The sequence below is a fragment of the Euprymna scolopes genome, chromosome 24, assembly GCF_053919585.1.
Source record: "Euprymna scolopes isolate OS-2025 chromosome 24, ASM5391958v1, whole genome shotgun sequence".
In the NCBI taxonomy this organism is placed as follows: Eukaryota; Metazoa; Mollusca; class Cephalopoda; order Sepiida; family Sepiolidae; genus Euprymna; species Euprymna scolopes.
In genome coordinates, this window is record NC_136505.1 from 54,700,036 (window position 1) to 54,718,469 (window position 18,434).

The 18,434-nt window shown below is 34.0% G+C and overlaps 1 protein-coding gene across 1 annotated transcript in view; it reads right to left on the reverse strand.

The window, feature by feature from the left end:
* LOC145246709 (tetratricopeptide repeat protein 21B-like) overlaps positions 1–18,434 on the reverse strand; it is a 1,013,541-nt gene that overhangs the window by 349,201 nt on the left and 645,906 nt on the right. Inside the window, exon 27 of the mRNA XM_080108443.1 lies at positions 3,019–3,129. Within this exon, the coding sequence (XP_079964569.1) occupies positions 3,019–3,129 (111 nt within the window). The remainder of the gene's footprint in view (positions 1–3,018; positions 3,130–18,434) is intronic.

Sequence of the window (18,434 nt, forward strand, 5' to 3'; positions counted from 1 at the left end):
GTTTGTTTTTTAAATTTGATTTTATTATTTATACTTTAAATATACCGTATGTATTGGTGTAGAAGTCAAATTTCTGGGAGACGATTTTAAGGTTATTTTTTCGGGTCGACTTAGGTATAGGCAATGTTTTTGGAAATTTGTTAAAGAACGACTCGGCGCTCAATCATAACATAGAAAACACCATTTTGTGCACACTGTATATACCGCTTATCCTAGTTTTATTTCAATTTGATTAGTGATATTTGTAATATTTGGATTATTCAGATTACTGTTCTCATTTTGGGTTTCAATCGATATAATCTCCAACCTTCTTCAGGTGTACTTTGTCGAGATACAAGTGATGCGCAAGTATCTCTCGCATGATCGATAAAGTACTAGGTAAAATTAAATTCTATATCTCACTCTTCTGGAAGTTGAAGGTTCAACCCTCAGTGCAGGCGATACAAAGAATACAATTTTGAATTACTTAAGACTTTTACCCAGTTGTGACTGATGCTACTCTGATGGATTAAATAAAGAGTTCGGTTTGAAATTCTGTACAGATTCCCCGAGTTTGAGCGGATGATACCTGAGTTCAATAAGATACACCTGAAGAAGGCCGGAAGTTACATCGGCCAAAATGTTGTGAGAATAGCACTCAAGATGAGAACAGTAATTTGAAGAATCCAAATAATAGGAATTATCAATCATCATCTCAAAAATTCAGAAACTTAGTAAGATTTGTTCATTTTTTAAAATTTATTTGGTACATTAGCTGAAAAGGGAGTCACTCTTTCTGTAAATGCTCAGAGGGCGGGAAATATACATGGATAAGTGAGAGATGTGTCATTTGTTAGAGTTAATTACAGTCTACAACTAATTAGAAGAGTTTAAATAATATTTTTCAACTATAACTCAATTTCAAAACTAAGTTATATATTTTAAAATGTATTTTGTGTTACTAAAGTATATAGGAAAACTCCTTAGAAAAGTAAATGCTGATCAATTCAACTTTAGTCTAACAATAATATAGAGCAAATGAGATAGAATTACTGGCAGATAAAAGGATAGTTTTATTTCTAAATATAACCATTAACAGTCAATCTATATAATAATATGCTTAATCATTTCATGTTCATGATTAATCTGCTGTGATCAAAGTTTCTGACTTTACCCATTTTAAAATGATTTTTTTTTTACAGGGGATTCACCACTTATCAAGGTTAAAGGTGTAGATTGAATAAAATTTGATTATTTAAGGGAACGGTTCAACAAGAACTTGTTTACATTGGACTTGAAGACTATCATATTGTAATCAGCTGGGAAACAGGCCAGTGAAACAGTGTTCCACAGACAGGCAGTTCTAGGAAAGAAGTTTTGTTCATGGAATCTGCATTTAGATTTAGGTACAGATAGAAAGTGGGGGGAAATTGTTAATAGTGGTTGTAGCTAATCGAGTGTTTTTTTATGAAAGTTTGGCAAGGGGAGACGATGGATTAGAGCTCAGACGAACATTCGCCATGAAAATAACGATAGATTAGTTGTTCCAAAATCTAATTATATCATTCCATCGATTAAAACAGTTGAATTTTAAATGAATGTGATTCAAATATTATATTAGTTTTACTGATTTTAAAGAATATTTAGCTGATAATAATTTTTAATGTAAAAAGACACAAAATATTTGTGGTTTTACAAATAATTTACTTTGTCAAATTTTAAATAAATATATAGAAGAAAAATATTTTATTTATGGATAAAGACAACTATTTTATATGGAAGAGGACATTTTTTCAGTGCGATGCATAAACAGATATAGCTGTAAAAATTCATTATTATATTTATCATTGCAAAGAGAATAATATTATGAAGAACAGACTCAAAAGTAGCTTTGCATTTTTTGTGTCCTTCACAACATTTACTTAGACTCATTAGCTTTCAAGGAGATGATATGACATGTCCAAAGTCAGGTTGGAGTTGTTATTTGAGCTGATATGATACAAAGTGCAAAATCATCAATGAGAACAATGCATCACTGAAGACGCCACTTGAAGGCATTTATCAAAATGTATTTTCTGATTCGATTATTAAAAGTAAATTATACAAATTAATGTAGAAAGCATTATGGAATTTTCATGGGATCCTGCTCATAATTTATATCAACCTGGAGTTAGCAAAAAGTATATTTGAATGAAACTGAAAAAAAAAAAGTACTAGATAATTGTTGTGATGTTAGTATTTGAATATTAATAATAATTAGGGAGAACACAGCAACAGTTAAATGAATATATATTAATGAAAATACATGAAAAAGATAAATTGAGCAATATCTTTGCTCAACTACTGGACTAGTTGGTGACTGTCTCTGACTGACTTTGTCTATCAGTCCTCGTTACCTAGAAGTGATGACATGGATGGAAGTGACGTCATGGAATAGTTCATTATTCCAGGCAGTCGGAGTGTGTCCTCAACACCCCCCTCCCAAGCTTTTTGTTTGTAAAAGCTGTTAATACTTTTTTCTCTTTAGGATCAAACATTAGTAGATTGGTGATCTTTCTTTTCTGAACTGACCGTCATTGTTCAGGTGTTTTTTAGGGAGGTTTGAAATCAAATGTCTTGAAAATAGTGTTGATCACCTCTTCTTGCAATGTGGGAGAACACCGTAACAGTTAAATAAATATGTATTAACGAAAATACATGAAAAAGGTAAATTGAGCAATATCTTTGCTCAACTGTTGGACTAGTTGGTGATGACCATACTCTCCGCATGCCCGGCTTTCACTGACTGCGTCAACCGGTCCTCGTTCCCTGGAAGTGACGTCATGGAACAGTTTATTATTCCAGGCTGTAGGGGTGCATCCCCAACAATAATAGAAACCAAAAACTAGAGTGAAGAAAAGAAGACTTGCACATAATTCTCTTTCAATCAGACTTTAACATGTGGTATGCATTGTTTTTGCTGAAAAAAGAAAAAGAAAACAAAGGCTGCAATTTTGCAGAAGCAAAGCAAGACAGTGAAAAACAAAAGCGTTTGCTTACAATCATGGCATCATCGTTTTCTTTGTCCTTATTCAAGAGTAAAATGCATTGACCTCGGCAACTGTCCAAATCACCAGCAGCCAGGTAAACTTTAGCCAATTCTAACATTGCCTGAAATCAAACACAAAGAAAAAAGGTCATATTTTCCAGGGAGCAGATTTTATTTGCTGTCGTCCAAATTAAAAAATAAATACATAAGTCCAATATCAAAAATATAATTTTTTAGCAAACGAGCATAAGGCTTGTTCATAATGACGTCAGAACACAAGTGAACAAGATTTTTTTCTTTTTGATAACCATGAAAGCATTCTTAAAACTGATGTAAAGGTCAGCAAAATATTTTTTTACAATACTTATTGTTTAAAAATTCTTACTTTTGTCTGGAACATTGAAAGACAGAAACACAGTGAGTCATATTAAAAATAAAATTTAGCTATTTCTGCATGTGTGAAGATTGAACGCATGCATTGCATGACGAGAAGTGATATGGAAATGATACCATGAATGTGTAATGTGAGTATTAAAGACAAGCTTAGATTTGATTACTTCAGAGCAAGATTAAATATGGACAGTATAGAGTGACGTTTGTAGACCAGGAAACTTCGATAGTATAGTCACGTTGAAACAATGGATGAGAGTTCTTGGTTTAATAGATGTAAAACTGTTGAGTTAGCAGTATCAGTAGGCAGGCGATGATCAAAGAAAAACATGGAAGAAAAGGATAAGAATTTACTGGTGAGAAAGATGAAAAAGAAATAAAGACTTAGTTTGAAATAGGTTAGTTCGGAAGTCAATTTCTAAAAGTCGTTCAACATATAAAATGTGTATTGAATCGAATCTGATGGTGATGTGCCATGCACGATTTATAACATGGCCACGGCAGCTCTAAACCAACAATAATATTCATGATTGCTGATTTTGACTGCCCATTCTATAAACTATAAAAAACAAGACATCATGCCAATCAGGTTAGGAAGTGTTAGGGGTAGAAGCCAAATCATTAATGACACTTTGATTAAAGATGAAACGGGACAAGCAAAATCATGCACACAAATTGTCTTCTTCCCACAAAAATTGACAAAAGTCAACTTGTACTGCTGTTAATTAGTAATGAATTATATTTGCTCTATTTCTAACTCATATACATTTTTGGTCCCCCGACAAAAAGAGGATGGACCTGTAAATTCACCCTTGTCCGTTCATCTGTTTGCACTTTTCTCAATAACTATGACTTAGAATTTTTTGAAATTTTGCACAAACATTAAACATGATATAAGTAAAAAGTAACAGAACGGATTTTCTGGGAAAACTCCAGTTGCCCCCTAGGGATGCCTTTCAGGTTAAAATGGCTAAAATTGACACTTTTGTGCTTATTAAAAAAAAAAATGATGCCTTGGATTTTTATAAAACTTTCTGAAAACTTGTAACTAACTGATTTCTATATAATTTTGTTTGTCTATAATTCGCGATAACTCCTGAGTGTGCACCAGGGGCTCTTTTAGGACTAATAAAAACACTCTATTTTTGGGACTATTTTTCCATATTTGTCCAAAATTTTCTGTATATGTTTATTTAGCAGTTTTTCATAGTGTTGAACTCAAATTTAAATATGTTAAGACCTTGGGGACTTTTGGCGCTAAATGGGGGTGGAGGGCAAATAATGGACATAGTAATTTCTTTTTTTTTTTTTTTTTGCATGGTGCAGAACTCAAATTTACATATGTTAAGACCTAAAACTGCACCGTTTGTCCATTTTCACCAGGATTTGATGTCCCCTGGGGACTTTTGGGGCTAAAGGAGGGGAGAGGACAATGCTGAACTTAGTCATGTTTTTATGCCTTGTTCACTATACACTCACGTGGGACCATGTATGCTACAATTGTAATATGTCAATTTGAGCTAATTTTATTTATGATAAATAGAAAGAACAACCAATTAGAAATAGTTCAATACGAATTTTATGATTTCGATACTTATGTTATGACCATTTAAGCAACACATATCTTGAGCAATTAAATAAAATACTGACTAGACAGGGACTCCTCTAAAATAAAATATCAAACAATGCATGAATATGTCATCAGAACTAATACTTACATTCAACTGTCCTAAAAGAACCCAAGATCCCCACCAATTCCAATGACCTTTCCAGCTGAGTATAAATAAAAATATCCCCAAACATCAACCTCCACCAATGATGACTACTTGTGAGCATACATTGATCCAGATGCAAAACCCGTAGCAACTTACAAACCAGCGTTAGTCCATTTACACCGATAAATCTAATTTAAACATAAGAATAATGAAGAGAAACACTGTTTGCAAGTATTAACACTAACATATTGTAGATCATTCACTGAATAAATGTTGCTATTTTAGCCATATTTAAGGAAGGGCATTCATGCAATTTGCAATATGATTACAGTATAAGTGAATCGAAGGAATCTGATTGGATCAAATTTTATTTTAGCCAATTCTTCATTATCCCAAGTTATCAGATGGAAAAGTGAATAAAATGAGAATAAAATTGCTAAACGATTGTATAATAAAAAAAAGAATAAAATTATGTTTATTTAAAGATTCGAAAATAATTTTTTTAGTTTGTACAAGAAATTTGAATGCAGTTTTAAAACTAGACAATTTTAGTTTAAATTAAGTGTAAAATCGAATTCAAGAGAAATGGTGTGAAAATGTTTTTTCAACAAATTTATTTGTGAATCATCAAATTTTACAATCAAACCATGAGGAAAAAAGAATCTGGTTATTTCTCTTGGAAAGTTTAAAAATGTTTTGTTTTTTTTATGGAAATCCTTCCAAAAAAAGGTGTGAAGATGATTTTTACAAAGACAGGAGATACCTATTGATCTTATTCTTGAAAAGATAAAAAAAAATATAGGCAGGAGAAAAAACAGTCAACAGAAAGAGAGTTCTACAAGATTACAATTTTTGGAAAGAAGCACTGGCATAGGAAGCTGTATTACAATGAGATACCAAAACGGTGAATTGATAGAGACCACTAGACCAACAAACCAAACGAGCTGAAACAAAGAAGCAGAATATAGATCAGACAATTCTGAAAAACATATACCATAATAGTATTTACAGGGTGACCAAAAAAAAAACAAAAGCTAAATGGAGGCCATCTAGAAAACATGCTGTAGAATGGAGAAAAAAAAGGCCAAAGACCCTTGTGTTTTTATGCGATGTTTTGAATATAATAAACTAGTTATGACCAAAGTTTCATTTCATTCAGAAAAAACACTAATAAACGGGGCCTAATTATAGTTGGGGCCCGTTTTTTTGGTCACCCTTCATATGTATATATACCCACCAGCTACATGACAGTGATAGTAATACTTCTTCTAGTAATCGTAAGAATAGTAATAATACTACTAATAATAATGATAGAAATAATGGAATTCTGTTAGTACTACCCCTACGATTATCACTCCTAATAATAATAATAATAATAATAATAATAATAATAATAATAATAATAATAATAATTCTGATTTCGTTCATCAACGTTTTCTTGTATGATCATCACTTGTTAAAAACTTTGGAAACATTCAGAAGTAAACAAATTTAGAGAGATCACGTGTTTTGTGTATTTGAACAAGTGGTTGGGGTTTTGGCTGATGTAATAGTAAGATGGCATGGATCAAGCTAATGAGTTTGCGAGAAATGCGTTAGCAAATAGACGTGTGAATGTGAATGACGTGTTGGAAGCGGACAGTGTAACGAGTGAACGTGTAGAATGAGCCTCATATATACTGGATGAGTTATATACACCGCTAGAGGGTTGACACAAGAAATACAGATATATATATATATATATATATATATATATATATATATATATATATATATATATATATATATATATATATATATACAGAGTGAACCCCAAAAAAACAAAAGCTAAATGGAGGTCATCTAGAAAATATGCTGTAGAACAGAGAAAAAAGGTCAAAGACCCTTGTGTTTTGATGTGATGTTTTGAATATAATAAACTAGCTATGACCAAAGTTTCTTTTCATTCAGAAAAAACACTAAGAAACGGGGCCTAATTAGAGTTGAGCCCGTTTTTTTTTTTTTATCACCCTGTATAAAAAGACTGAGACTAGTAACATCATGTCTGCAGGAAGGAGGTTGCAGAGTAGAAAAGAGTAATGCCCCAATATTATACTTCAGATTATATTATACTTCAATATTAAACTTCAGAATTTTTAAGATGAGGATTGATAATTTAGATTATTCTGGGTAGTTATTCTCAGGAAGTCTTATCCAATGCAATCTCCAACCCTTTTCAAGAGCAGCTTGTTGAACATAAGAACCTTTTTTTTTTTTTTTTTTTTTTTACAAAGGCATCACCACATTATCAAGGCGCAGAGGCCACTCAAGGATAAGGGTTAAAGAGTGTACAGTAGAAATTGGTCAATATAGTAATCATTAGTAATGAAAATTTGGTAAATTTAATAACTTATATGGAACGGCTCATCAAGAACTTATTTACTTTAGACTTGAACACAACCATATTGTAGTCAGCCGGAAAGCAGGAAAACGGAAGACAATTCCACAGGCGTGCAGTTCTAAGAAAGAAGCTTTGTTCATGGAATCTACGTTTAGGTTTAGCCACAGATAAAGAGTGGGGGAAATTATTGATAGTGTTTACAGCTAGACGAGTGTTTCTTGTGAAAGTTTGGCGAGGGGGGACCATAGATTGAAGCTCAGTTGAACACTTTCCATGAAAATAACGATACATCAGAGACAAACTCGCAACATCTCTTCTGTGAGATAGAGGTTGCAAGGAGGAGAAAAGGACATCTCCTACGAGGCCACGAAGTCTATTTTGAACTCTATCAAGGCAGGACAAGTCCTTTCTAGCAGCTCCTGCCCAGATGTGGCAACAGTATTCCATCCTTGGACGTACCTGGCTCTTATATAGGTAGAGAATAGCATCAGCAGTGAGATATCTACTGGATCGATAGAAAGATCCCACCATTTTTCCAGCGGCCTTGGCAACAGATTTGATATACGTGTTCCATTTAAGATCAGGAGTAATGGTCAAGCCCAGAAGCTTGTCAAAACTTGAGGCCTCCTGAAGACGAGAGCCATTCATTTCAATTGATGAGAAATGTGAATTAGAATGTTGATGATGTAAAGAGAGAAGCTTGGTTTTAGATGCATTAAAAGTAACCAGCCACTCCTTTCCCCATTGTACTACGTGCTCAAGATCAGAGGAGAGAGAATTGGAGAGAACTTGGTCGTTTACTGTCTTAGATGTGCTACCATAAATGGTAGTGTCGTCAGCATAAATGTCTACAAATGATGTAAGGATATGATTTGGAAGATCATTAATGTAGATCAGGAAAAGAGTTGGGCCCAGGATGGATCCCTGAGGGACACCGGCATTAATACTGTGAGCTTCTGATTTTTGCCCCTCAACTACTACTCTTATGAACCTATCAGAAAGAAATGATTTAATAATTGAGAAGACTTTTCCAGCTATACCATAGCTAGCGATCTTATGAAGTAAACCTTTATGCCATACCCTATCAAAGGCTTTAGATATGTCAAGAGCAATTGCCCTAGAAAGATTGCCACCGTCGAGAGATTTGCTAATCCTATGCGATATAACTGTAAGGACATCTGCTGTAGATCTAGCAGAACGGAAACCATATTGAGTGTCACTAAGAAGGTTATTTTTGTTGAGATGTTTGATTACTTCTGTATTTAACACAGATTCTAGCAATTTACTCATGATGCACAGGAGACTTATTGGCCTGTACTGAGAGGGGGATGAACGATCACCTGAATTCTTAAATACAGGGCATACTGATGAGATTTTCCAGGGAGATGGGAAACTATTCTCCTTAAGACAACGTTTAAACAGTTTTGTAAGTATGGGCGCTAATTCAGGTTGAAGTTTTTTGAGTACTATAATTGGAATACCATCAGGGCCAGTTGCTTTACTCGAATCAAGGTTTTTGATTAGCTTCGCAACATCACGTACAGATATACGTATATCACATAGCGTGTTTTCTGATACAGGAGGAAATATTGGGGGTTGGCGGTCTTGGTCGCAAAGGGTAGAATTAGCTGCAAAGTTCTTGACAAAGAGTTTGGCTTTGTATGATGCTGACGAGATTACCTCAGGTCCATTGATAATAGTTGGGATGGAGCACACGCTTCTGTTCAGGATTCTGTTTGCTATTTGCCAAAACTGGTGGGAACCAAGCCGCTGCTCAGCTACTTTGGACTTAACAGATTGAGCATACAACTCTCTTGCGTTCCTTATTACTTTCTTACAATGGTTGCTGGCAGTCCTGAAAACGGCTTTAGTTTCCATACATCTATTACGTTTGAAGCAGTGGAAAAAGTGATTTCTGTGCGCAATGGCAGCAGCACATTCTGGAGAGAACCATGGCTGGCTGTTAGGTTTTTGCTGAAACTTTTTAGAGGGTATGAAATGGTCAATACCTACAATTAACCATTCAGTTAGGTCTAATACTATAGAGGACACATCCTTTTTAAACATGGAATGCAGAGGTAGATCAGATATAAATGTACGGAAGCTATCCCAGTCAGCCTTAGTGTATCGATATACTGTACGATGAAGAGGTACGTCTGGGGACTTATTACATTTCATTTTTATCTTAATTGATACAACAGAGTGGTCGGAAGATCCAAGAGGCGACAGAACAGAAACTGAACATAGTTCAGGGCAAGTTGTGAGAAAAAGGTCTAGTAGGCTCGCATACTGGCCGTCATTATCGGGCACACGGGTAGGTTCCTGAACAATCTGAGTGAGGTCATAGGCAATGGAGAAATCATGACAGAACCTCCCCTCATTATCGGTCTTGTTTGAGTGGGTCAAACATTCGACGTTGTGAACATTGAAGTCTCCACATACGTGAATGTTAGTTGAAGGATAAGTAGAAAGGACTTGGTCAATTTTCTCAGATATGCTTTGAAAGATAGTAACTCCGCTGTTGTGGGGGCGATAGAGAGTAAATATAAATGCAGTAGTGTGAGCTAAAGCAACCCGGAAGCACATATAGGGTAAGTTAGGATCTTCCCTGGAGATGTCCCTCCCACATGGAAAGCTATCTTTAATATAGGCACATATTCCATGCCCATGGCGATCTTGGGGGTCAGATTTAGAAGTTAAGTTAGAGTATCCTGAAATTGCAAACTCATCTAGGGAAATAGCCTGTCCAATGCCAGTTTCACTTAAAAATAAAAGGTCTGGTTTAATCTCCTGTAATTGGGTTTCAACCTCTGGAAGGTTAGAACGAAGACCCCTGATGTTGGAGAAGGAGACATGGTAGTAGGGGTCTCCGTTGGAAGTTGGAGAACCGGGTTTAATCGTGTATTTTTTCTTGAAACTTGTCATGATGAAATTTTGGAATTTGTGGACTAGGTCGACAGATTTACTTAGAGCAGGACAGAGAGGGGAAACTAAGAGAGAAAAAGAAACGAAGAATTTTTTTTTTTTGTAGCACATGATAAGGTAAAGCCGTAACAATTACCCACTAGTATGGCATCGAGAGGCCCCACCAGAAGCTACTGCATGGTCCAGATTCCATTCACCAAATGGCAATACAGCAGCCCCAGTACTTTGCACCTGCTGATAGGACAGCCTCCTTAGTGGTTAATCCAAGGTTCGGGTCCCTGACTATCAGGCGGATAACGTCAGCCCAGACAAAACGTTTACCTCCAGCACCCTTACTAGTGACATGGCTACAAGGATAGACATAGAAACAGAAAATTTCCACCAATTCTGCCAACTGTTCGCGCAAAAATACTGCCAACCTAGAAAACAGCTTTTTCTTCTCCCTTTGTCAGAAAAATCACTCATTTAAAAAATGAGGACTGAGGGACAAATAAGAATTTACATCAAACTTGGAGATTTATATGGCATTTCAAACTGAATCCTTTATTTATTTTTGTTCCATTATCCATGTACGTGAAGTAATGTTAAATAATTTTTATTTTATTCTTAGTATCCATGTCAATAAGGATTGAACCTTCAACCACTAAAAGAAGGTCACTTTGAACTGATTGTCACTTAATGTTTTTATCCGTTGCACTACATGAAAGACACGTTTTCGTATCTTTTGACCCATTAATAAATCCAAGTGATTAAATCACAGAAACTTTGGAAATAAACTAAAACAGAATGCTATTGTGAAAATCTTATGAAAGCGCTTGCACAACTTAATTTATGGGATTAGAAATATTTAAATTTTGAGAATCTTATGCTGTTGAAAAACTTCTCAAATCATTTGTGCTGTTTCTTATTTTATTTTTCTAAGACACACACACGCATTAAAATTTATAAATTCATTTGTGTGAGAATTACAGCATTCACCCACACCAAACCTCATGGGTAAAAAAGCAGGACGTTTGAGAAATGGTCAACATAGCTGAAAGCACGCTTTTTTTTTGTTTTGTCAAAAATCCGAATTTTTGACCAATCAGGGCTCGATTCAAAAAGACTTATTTTTGCAAGCCTCTGGGAGCCACTAAAGAAATATAAAAGGCATGAAGAACTTCTCTCATCAGAGAAAGGGATAACTGACACTAACAGTAACGCTCGCTGAGTGAAATTCAGTAGCTGAAATGACAGCTTTTCTCGCCCATCAAAGAACATTGCTTGACTCTCTCTTACTTCGCCACAACACATCGTCAGACTTTTTCTCTCATGCTCTCAAGTCTCACGTTCTTCCTCTCTTCCTTCTTTCATACCGACTGCCACGTTGGCGCACACTAAAAAGTAATTTCTTTTAACGAAAATAAACAAAAGTTTGTTTTACATTATTTGGTAGTGTATTTCTTTTTTTTTTTTTATTTCAGGGGATTTATGCAAGTCCCCAGCACATGTCACGGATCTTTGCAGACTATTATTACATATTACCTTTGTTCAATGTCGTACACAATAGACAATTTCTTTCTTGTCTACAAAAACCCACAGCATAACGGATAAAGTACTAACACTCTTATGGAGGTTGAGTGTTTAATCCTCAGTGGGGGTGATATAAAGAACACAGTTGCAAATTACTTCTATCCAATCATGACAAAGGATATAAGAGCATGCTAACCCTGTAGATTAAATAATATATTCCATTCAAAATTCAATATAAAGATTCTTGAGTTTGATAAGATACACTTGAAGAAGGTTGAAGGTTACATCGGCTGAAACATTGTGCAAATAACATTCAAGACGAGAACAGTAGTTTGAATAAACCAAATGCTACAAATTATCAATGTAAAAAATTAAGAAACATAATTTTCTAAAATTTGTCATGTAAACACAAATGGCTTCTGGTTTATTTTTAAAATCGCAGATAAAACGATTGTGCAGCTTCGTCCCTTCGAGCTGCAACGACTGATGTTGATTTTATGTCAAATTAGGTTTTGCTGTTGAGCAATTAAACTAAACTACACGCTGTCTGCATTTCCATAAACAAGCATTTAATTATCTCATTTCAGTTTCATGAAATCATCTCCAAATCTTTTTTTTTTTTTTTTGCTGTCGAAAGCAGATATGTCCAATCGAAATGTGATTACTGTAAACTGCGGAAAGTGGATTTATTCCTTGACTTTGAAAAAACGCAAAGGAAAAGAAATCCTCATGTTCTTGAGCAGTAGATACACCTTCAATGACATCTGAAAATCATGATAATTCTAGATTTTAGATTCGTACGTGTCATGGACTCAGAATGCACACTTAGCAGTATAATTTTATATATTCGATCTTTTTTTATGCAACATAATATATAATTATTTTTACAATCAGAAAACACCGCGGCTCACACAAAACATGAAAACCACAAACTAGAAATCCTAGACTTGGGTTTCGGTATCTTTAACTCCACCAGTACAACAAATCCAAACTAAGAATTTGAAATCTGAGCCACTTGCATTCAAGGCAAGCACTCTGCTCTTTGAGTCATCATGCCACATACAAGATGGTCTAGGTTTGTGGCATGGTTTTGAACTCTGAGTTCAGAGATCTTCTACCAATGAGCTTAAAAGAGAATAAAACTAGTCTACAACTCTGTTCTGTCTGCCTGCTTCCCACCTGACTACAATTTGGATGTCTTCAAGTCCAACGTTAACAAATTCCTAATGAATCGCCCCCTTAAGTAAACACTTCATCAAATCTTCACACTAACGCACTGTACTTGCAATAACCCTTATCCCTGAGTGGCTTCCGAGCTTTGATAAGTGGTGACCACCGTGTAAAAAAAAAAATAAATAAATAAAAATTTCCGGTCTGCAGCTTTTATGATTTGTGTGAGTTGTGGTATAGTCTGACTGTAGAAATAATTCATTTTTATCACTGAAACTTAGTTGATTATAAACAAATAAATGTTTATTTTGAATAAAAAAAATATTGTACTGACTTTTTAAACTTACAAACTTTAATTCAAATTGAGAAAAAAAAAATTTCACTAATTAATTTCATGTGAACCATGTGTTACTTTCGATTGGAATATTTGAAAATGTTGTTGAAAGAACACACGAACTTTACTTTTTTAGTGACAACATGCAACGAAGGAAAAGGAAAAAGAAAAAACATTAACTAATTTTATTCCTAATGATAACATTATATCACTAAAACTTAGCTGATTATAAACAAATAAATATTTAAAATTCTGCATTGCGCTGGCTTTTTCAACTTACAAATTTTAATCTATAAATATAAAAGCGAAAATGCATGTATGTTTGTATGTGTGTTCGCTTTTTCTGTATGTCTACGAAAGGCTTTTTTTCAGAGAAACGATCGTTCACCTAACAACTTTTTAAAACTTTTTATATCACATAGAAATCGTAATATCTCAGAGTTAACAACGAAGCTCGCCTGTCTATTTAATTTGCTCGACTTTGGGAAGATAAATATTCAACATTTGTCGCTCGCCGCATGTGGGTTAGTCCTTTTCCTATAACATCTTGGGAAGCGTTCCTGCAGTAAATGAAATACTATCCCGAAATACTATCCCGCAGTCAAACTCATTAACTCATTAAAACGGGCACCTGCCAAATCCAAGTAATTAAATAAATTCAAACATGTTTCCGTTAGCATCTCGCGGTGGGGCAATTGTTAACGTTGCACGTTTTGTTTTTTTTCACACTTTAATTTACAACTTTGCCTCAAGGGTTCGGGTTCGATCCTCATACTTACCTACCAAAACATTTTTAACCCCACCCCCACCCCACCCCCGGAGTTTCCACACACACCTCCAAACACCCGGGCAACGCCGGGTACCCCTCGCTAGTATATATAAAAAGGCAAAACGCGCGCGGGAGTTTTTGTATGTCCAACAAAGGATTTTTTCGCTGATGTTCCCGGAGGGTGGGGGTTTACTATGTCTTACACCTGTGTATATACCCCTTAGGATTTGCGAACGAAGCGCGCATCGCGTCTAGATTTATTTATGTCGACTTTCACACCATTCTTGCTATTTCGGCCCATCTCGTGATGATTCGGCTTTTTTGTATAAAAACGAACCTGACGTGAAACTAAGGTGTGGTTCCCGGCCTACGAGCCGGGAGCGTCCAAAAAGCAAATGGACATATATATATATATATATATATATATATATATATATATATATATATATATATATATATATATATATATATATATATATATATATATATATATATATATATATATACATACATACATACATACACGGAGATTTTTTTCCTCTGTTTAAATTTGAATTGAAAATATAAGTTTAAGAAGCCAATTCAACGCAAATATTTTTAAAAAAATGAAACAAAACATTTATTTGCTAATGAATAAAACTTTTTGACTTTCCTCGTCAGGATAGAAACAGTTTTTTTTTTTTCTTTCATTGTACTGCTAAGAAAAATATTATTTTGAATTATTTCTTAAACTTAGATTTTCAATTTTAATTTAATAACGCTTTTATCACGGAGAAAAAAAAATCTTCATAATTCACTTCATGCACGACTTGACGAATCTCCTGACGTGAACATTTTAAACATCACTGTTGAAGCAAATTTAATAGTTCTTTGCCAAGAGGGTGGGGAAACGCTCTTTCCATCCTGAGGAAGACGCTATGACATCAAAAAGTTTGATTCATAAATAAATGTTTTTTTTTAATATCTGCATTGAATTGGCTTCTTAAGCTTACATTTTCACATACACACACACACACACACATATATATATATATATATATATATATATATATACAGCGGGAGGGGGATGCCCGTAACACATGCTTTAATATGATATTTTAATTCGTCCAGATTTCGTATATAATATGATAGAGTCGTGATTTCAAAAGTAAAAAAAAGTATTTGGGTACCATCAGCTAGAATCGAAACCGAAAGCAAAACTGTAGGATTCAAAGCTGGTGACGTTACCACTGTACCAACGTGATATGCATATGAACTGATTAAAAATTAAAAATAAACTAAGATGAATGTACAAAATATATAACTATTTTTTCAATTTTGACTCTTTAACTGGCTAAAAACCCATAAAAGAACGTTCCATAAAAATCCAATCATTTGAGGCCCCTAGCGCCACTCTGCGACTTTTAGTTTCGGATGAGATAGAGTTTGAAAATATGGAGACAGACATACATATATATATATATATATATATATATATATATATATATATATATATATACACACACACACACACACACATCAAGTTGTGTGATCAGTTCTCAGATGTGTATGTGTGTTTCTTTTTTCAATGTGATTTACATAAAATTTTATTGGTGCCCCGACAAAGGAGGAATTGGTCCTAGTAATTCACTCTCTCCATCCGTTCGTTTGTTTACATTTTTCTCTATTTTGTTGAATTTTTGTTTTGATATCGTACTAGCGGGGGTGCCCGGCGTTGCCTGGGTGTTTGGAGGTGTGTGTGTGTTGAGGGGGGGGGGTAGATGAAAACAAATATGATAAAATAAAAAAAAAGCTTACAAAAAAAAAGTTTTCGGGGGTAGGTAGGATCGAACCAGAAGCCTTGAGGCGAAGATAGAAAATAAAGTGTGAAAAAACCTGACACGTTACCGCTCGGCCAGCAAGGGAAAGTAACATAAATAAGTTTGAATTTAAGGATTAAAAACTCAATTTCCAGGTGCGTGAATTTAATGAGGTCAAATAGAAATCCCGCAGTTAACTTTTACTACGAGGCAGTTTTTTTGGGGGGTTTGTTTAACTAACTTAGGCCGGTTTTGTTTCCCCAAGATGTTGGGGAGGAAAATCCAGCTCCCCATAAAAAGGGGATTGTCCAAATTGAATAGCAATTGTCTGATATAAGCCCCCCCCTCCCCGCATTGATCAAAGTTTTATTGCTTTCTTGACGTTCCCGGCATAAAAGCCGGGAACAACTGCCTTTGCTTCAGATTAGTTTTGCTTTTATACTAAAAAGCCGAACACACGAGGGGAGCTGCATAAAATAAATATAAAAAAGTTTTTAATCCTATTTTTTTTTTTTACCTGAGAGTCACTACTTATCAAGGCCCGAAGATTACTCCGAGATAAGGATTAATGAACGTAAGGTGGTAGTGTAGTAATAATTTATAGTGTAAATTGGGCAGAATTTGATTACTTATGGGGACAGCTCAACAAAAACTTGTTTGCATTGAATTTGAAGGCTACCATGTAGGATTACCTAAATACATTAAAAGGATTACCTAAATGCAAATTGTTTTTGTTTTCATAAACAAGTTAACCATTTTGATCTTTTATTAATAGTTGGTAGAAATAAATAAATTACTTCATGATTTTTAAAAATGTTCACTTGGAAGCATTCAAAGTGTTGAAAAGAAAATCAGTGTTTAAGCATCTATATTCCCATGTTATTTTTTTAAATAATATTTTCGCGTTAAATTCAATTTTTAGGATATTTTTGTTTATTACATTTCTACATGAACGCAAATAATAGTCACGAAACACCCTCCCCATGTTAAGAATGGCTTTCTAAATAATAAGGCTTTTGTTTCTGCCTAGTAACATAGATGCGTAAGTACCAAAATGATTTCTGGTTTTGAAATCTCTTAGCAAATTCTCATGTGTTAACAGACTGAAAGTTTTGGAAGCTATTTACAAGCAAAAAATTGTACGTATAGATATAAAAACAAGACTAACATTACAAAATTAGTTATAGTTTTATAACGATTGGGTTGATTTTAATAACTTAATAATCATATCATACTGGAATAATTAAATTTAATTTTCAAAAAAGAAAATAACACAGATAAAGAAAAAGAAAAACCAACAAACAAAATAAAAATAACTCTAAAATACTACTAGGAGAGATTGGGAACACTGGAAAGGCACAGCCAATAATCAATAATAGAATGATAAAATAAATACAAATATTTGGAAAAGAAAATATTCACGCAAGAAGTAATTAATATTATCAAAATGATTGAGATATACTATCTTTTTTTTTAGTATTCATTTTTTTTATTGCTTATTTTTGTATTGTATATCTTTTCTTTTTAAAAGGGTAAATTTTAATTATTGAAAATAAACATTTCTTTAATACTGTTCTATTAAAAATGTGTATGTCGATTCTATTGTGTGTATTATTATTTTGATATTAAAAGAAATGTAATTTTAATTGTATTGAATAATAAGTCTCCCGGTCAGCGGTTATTTGCTGGTTGTGATGCTGCGATTGTTCAGTTGTTGTAGAAATTAAGTATTTCAATGATTAGATTTTTAAAGTCGCAATAGATTATTATCAGATCAAATGTTTAGGCTAGATAAATAGCTTAGCAAAACGAAAACATATTTACAGTAAGAATTGAATAATAAGAGTTTGGAATTTTAGTTTTTATAATCAATAATAATTTACATAAACAAAGATCTTGATGATGATGAAGTTACCTCTGACTTTTTTCTTGACAAGAAATGCTATTCGGTCCGTTCATGAACTTGTTCTGTAGTGGTTATGCAAGAGCCCTGCTCTAGCATTCGACCACTTGATCATTCCTTTATTTTAAATTGTACTTATTTTGTACCTATTTTTATATGAAATTTCAGGAATTAATTTGAAAATTGTTGCCTTGAAAAAGGCTACTTAGTTTGTTTTTGTACATATTCATATTTGTATAAAAAATAAGAAAGCATTTAAACAATAGCAGTCATTATTAGACATATAGCTACTTAATCACTGCTCCTATCATCATTATGTGCAGGTCATATCCGGTCATAGCATGTAGTGTTATATAGAGCATTGCCATAGGATGCCAAATAACCTGAACGATTATTACTATGTGGTGAATAGATCTGGTTGGTGACATCAGAGAATCAAACAACAAAAGAGTTTCATTTATACACGTAGTCAGCAACGGAGAGAGGTTAGTTTGAAATAGAGTTAGAGAGGGGACGAGAATTGAATCAGA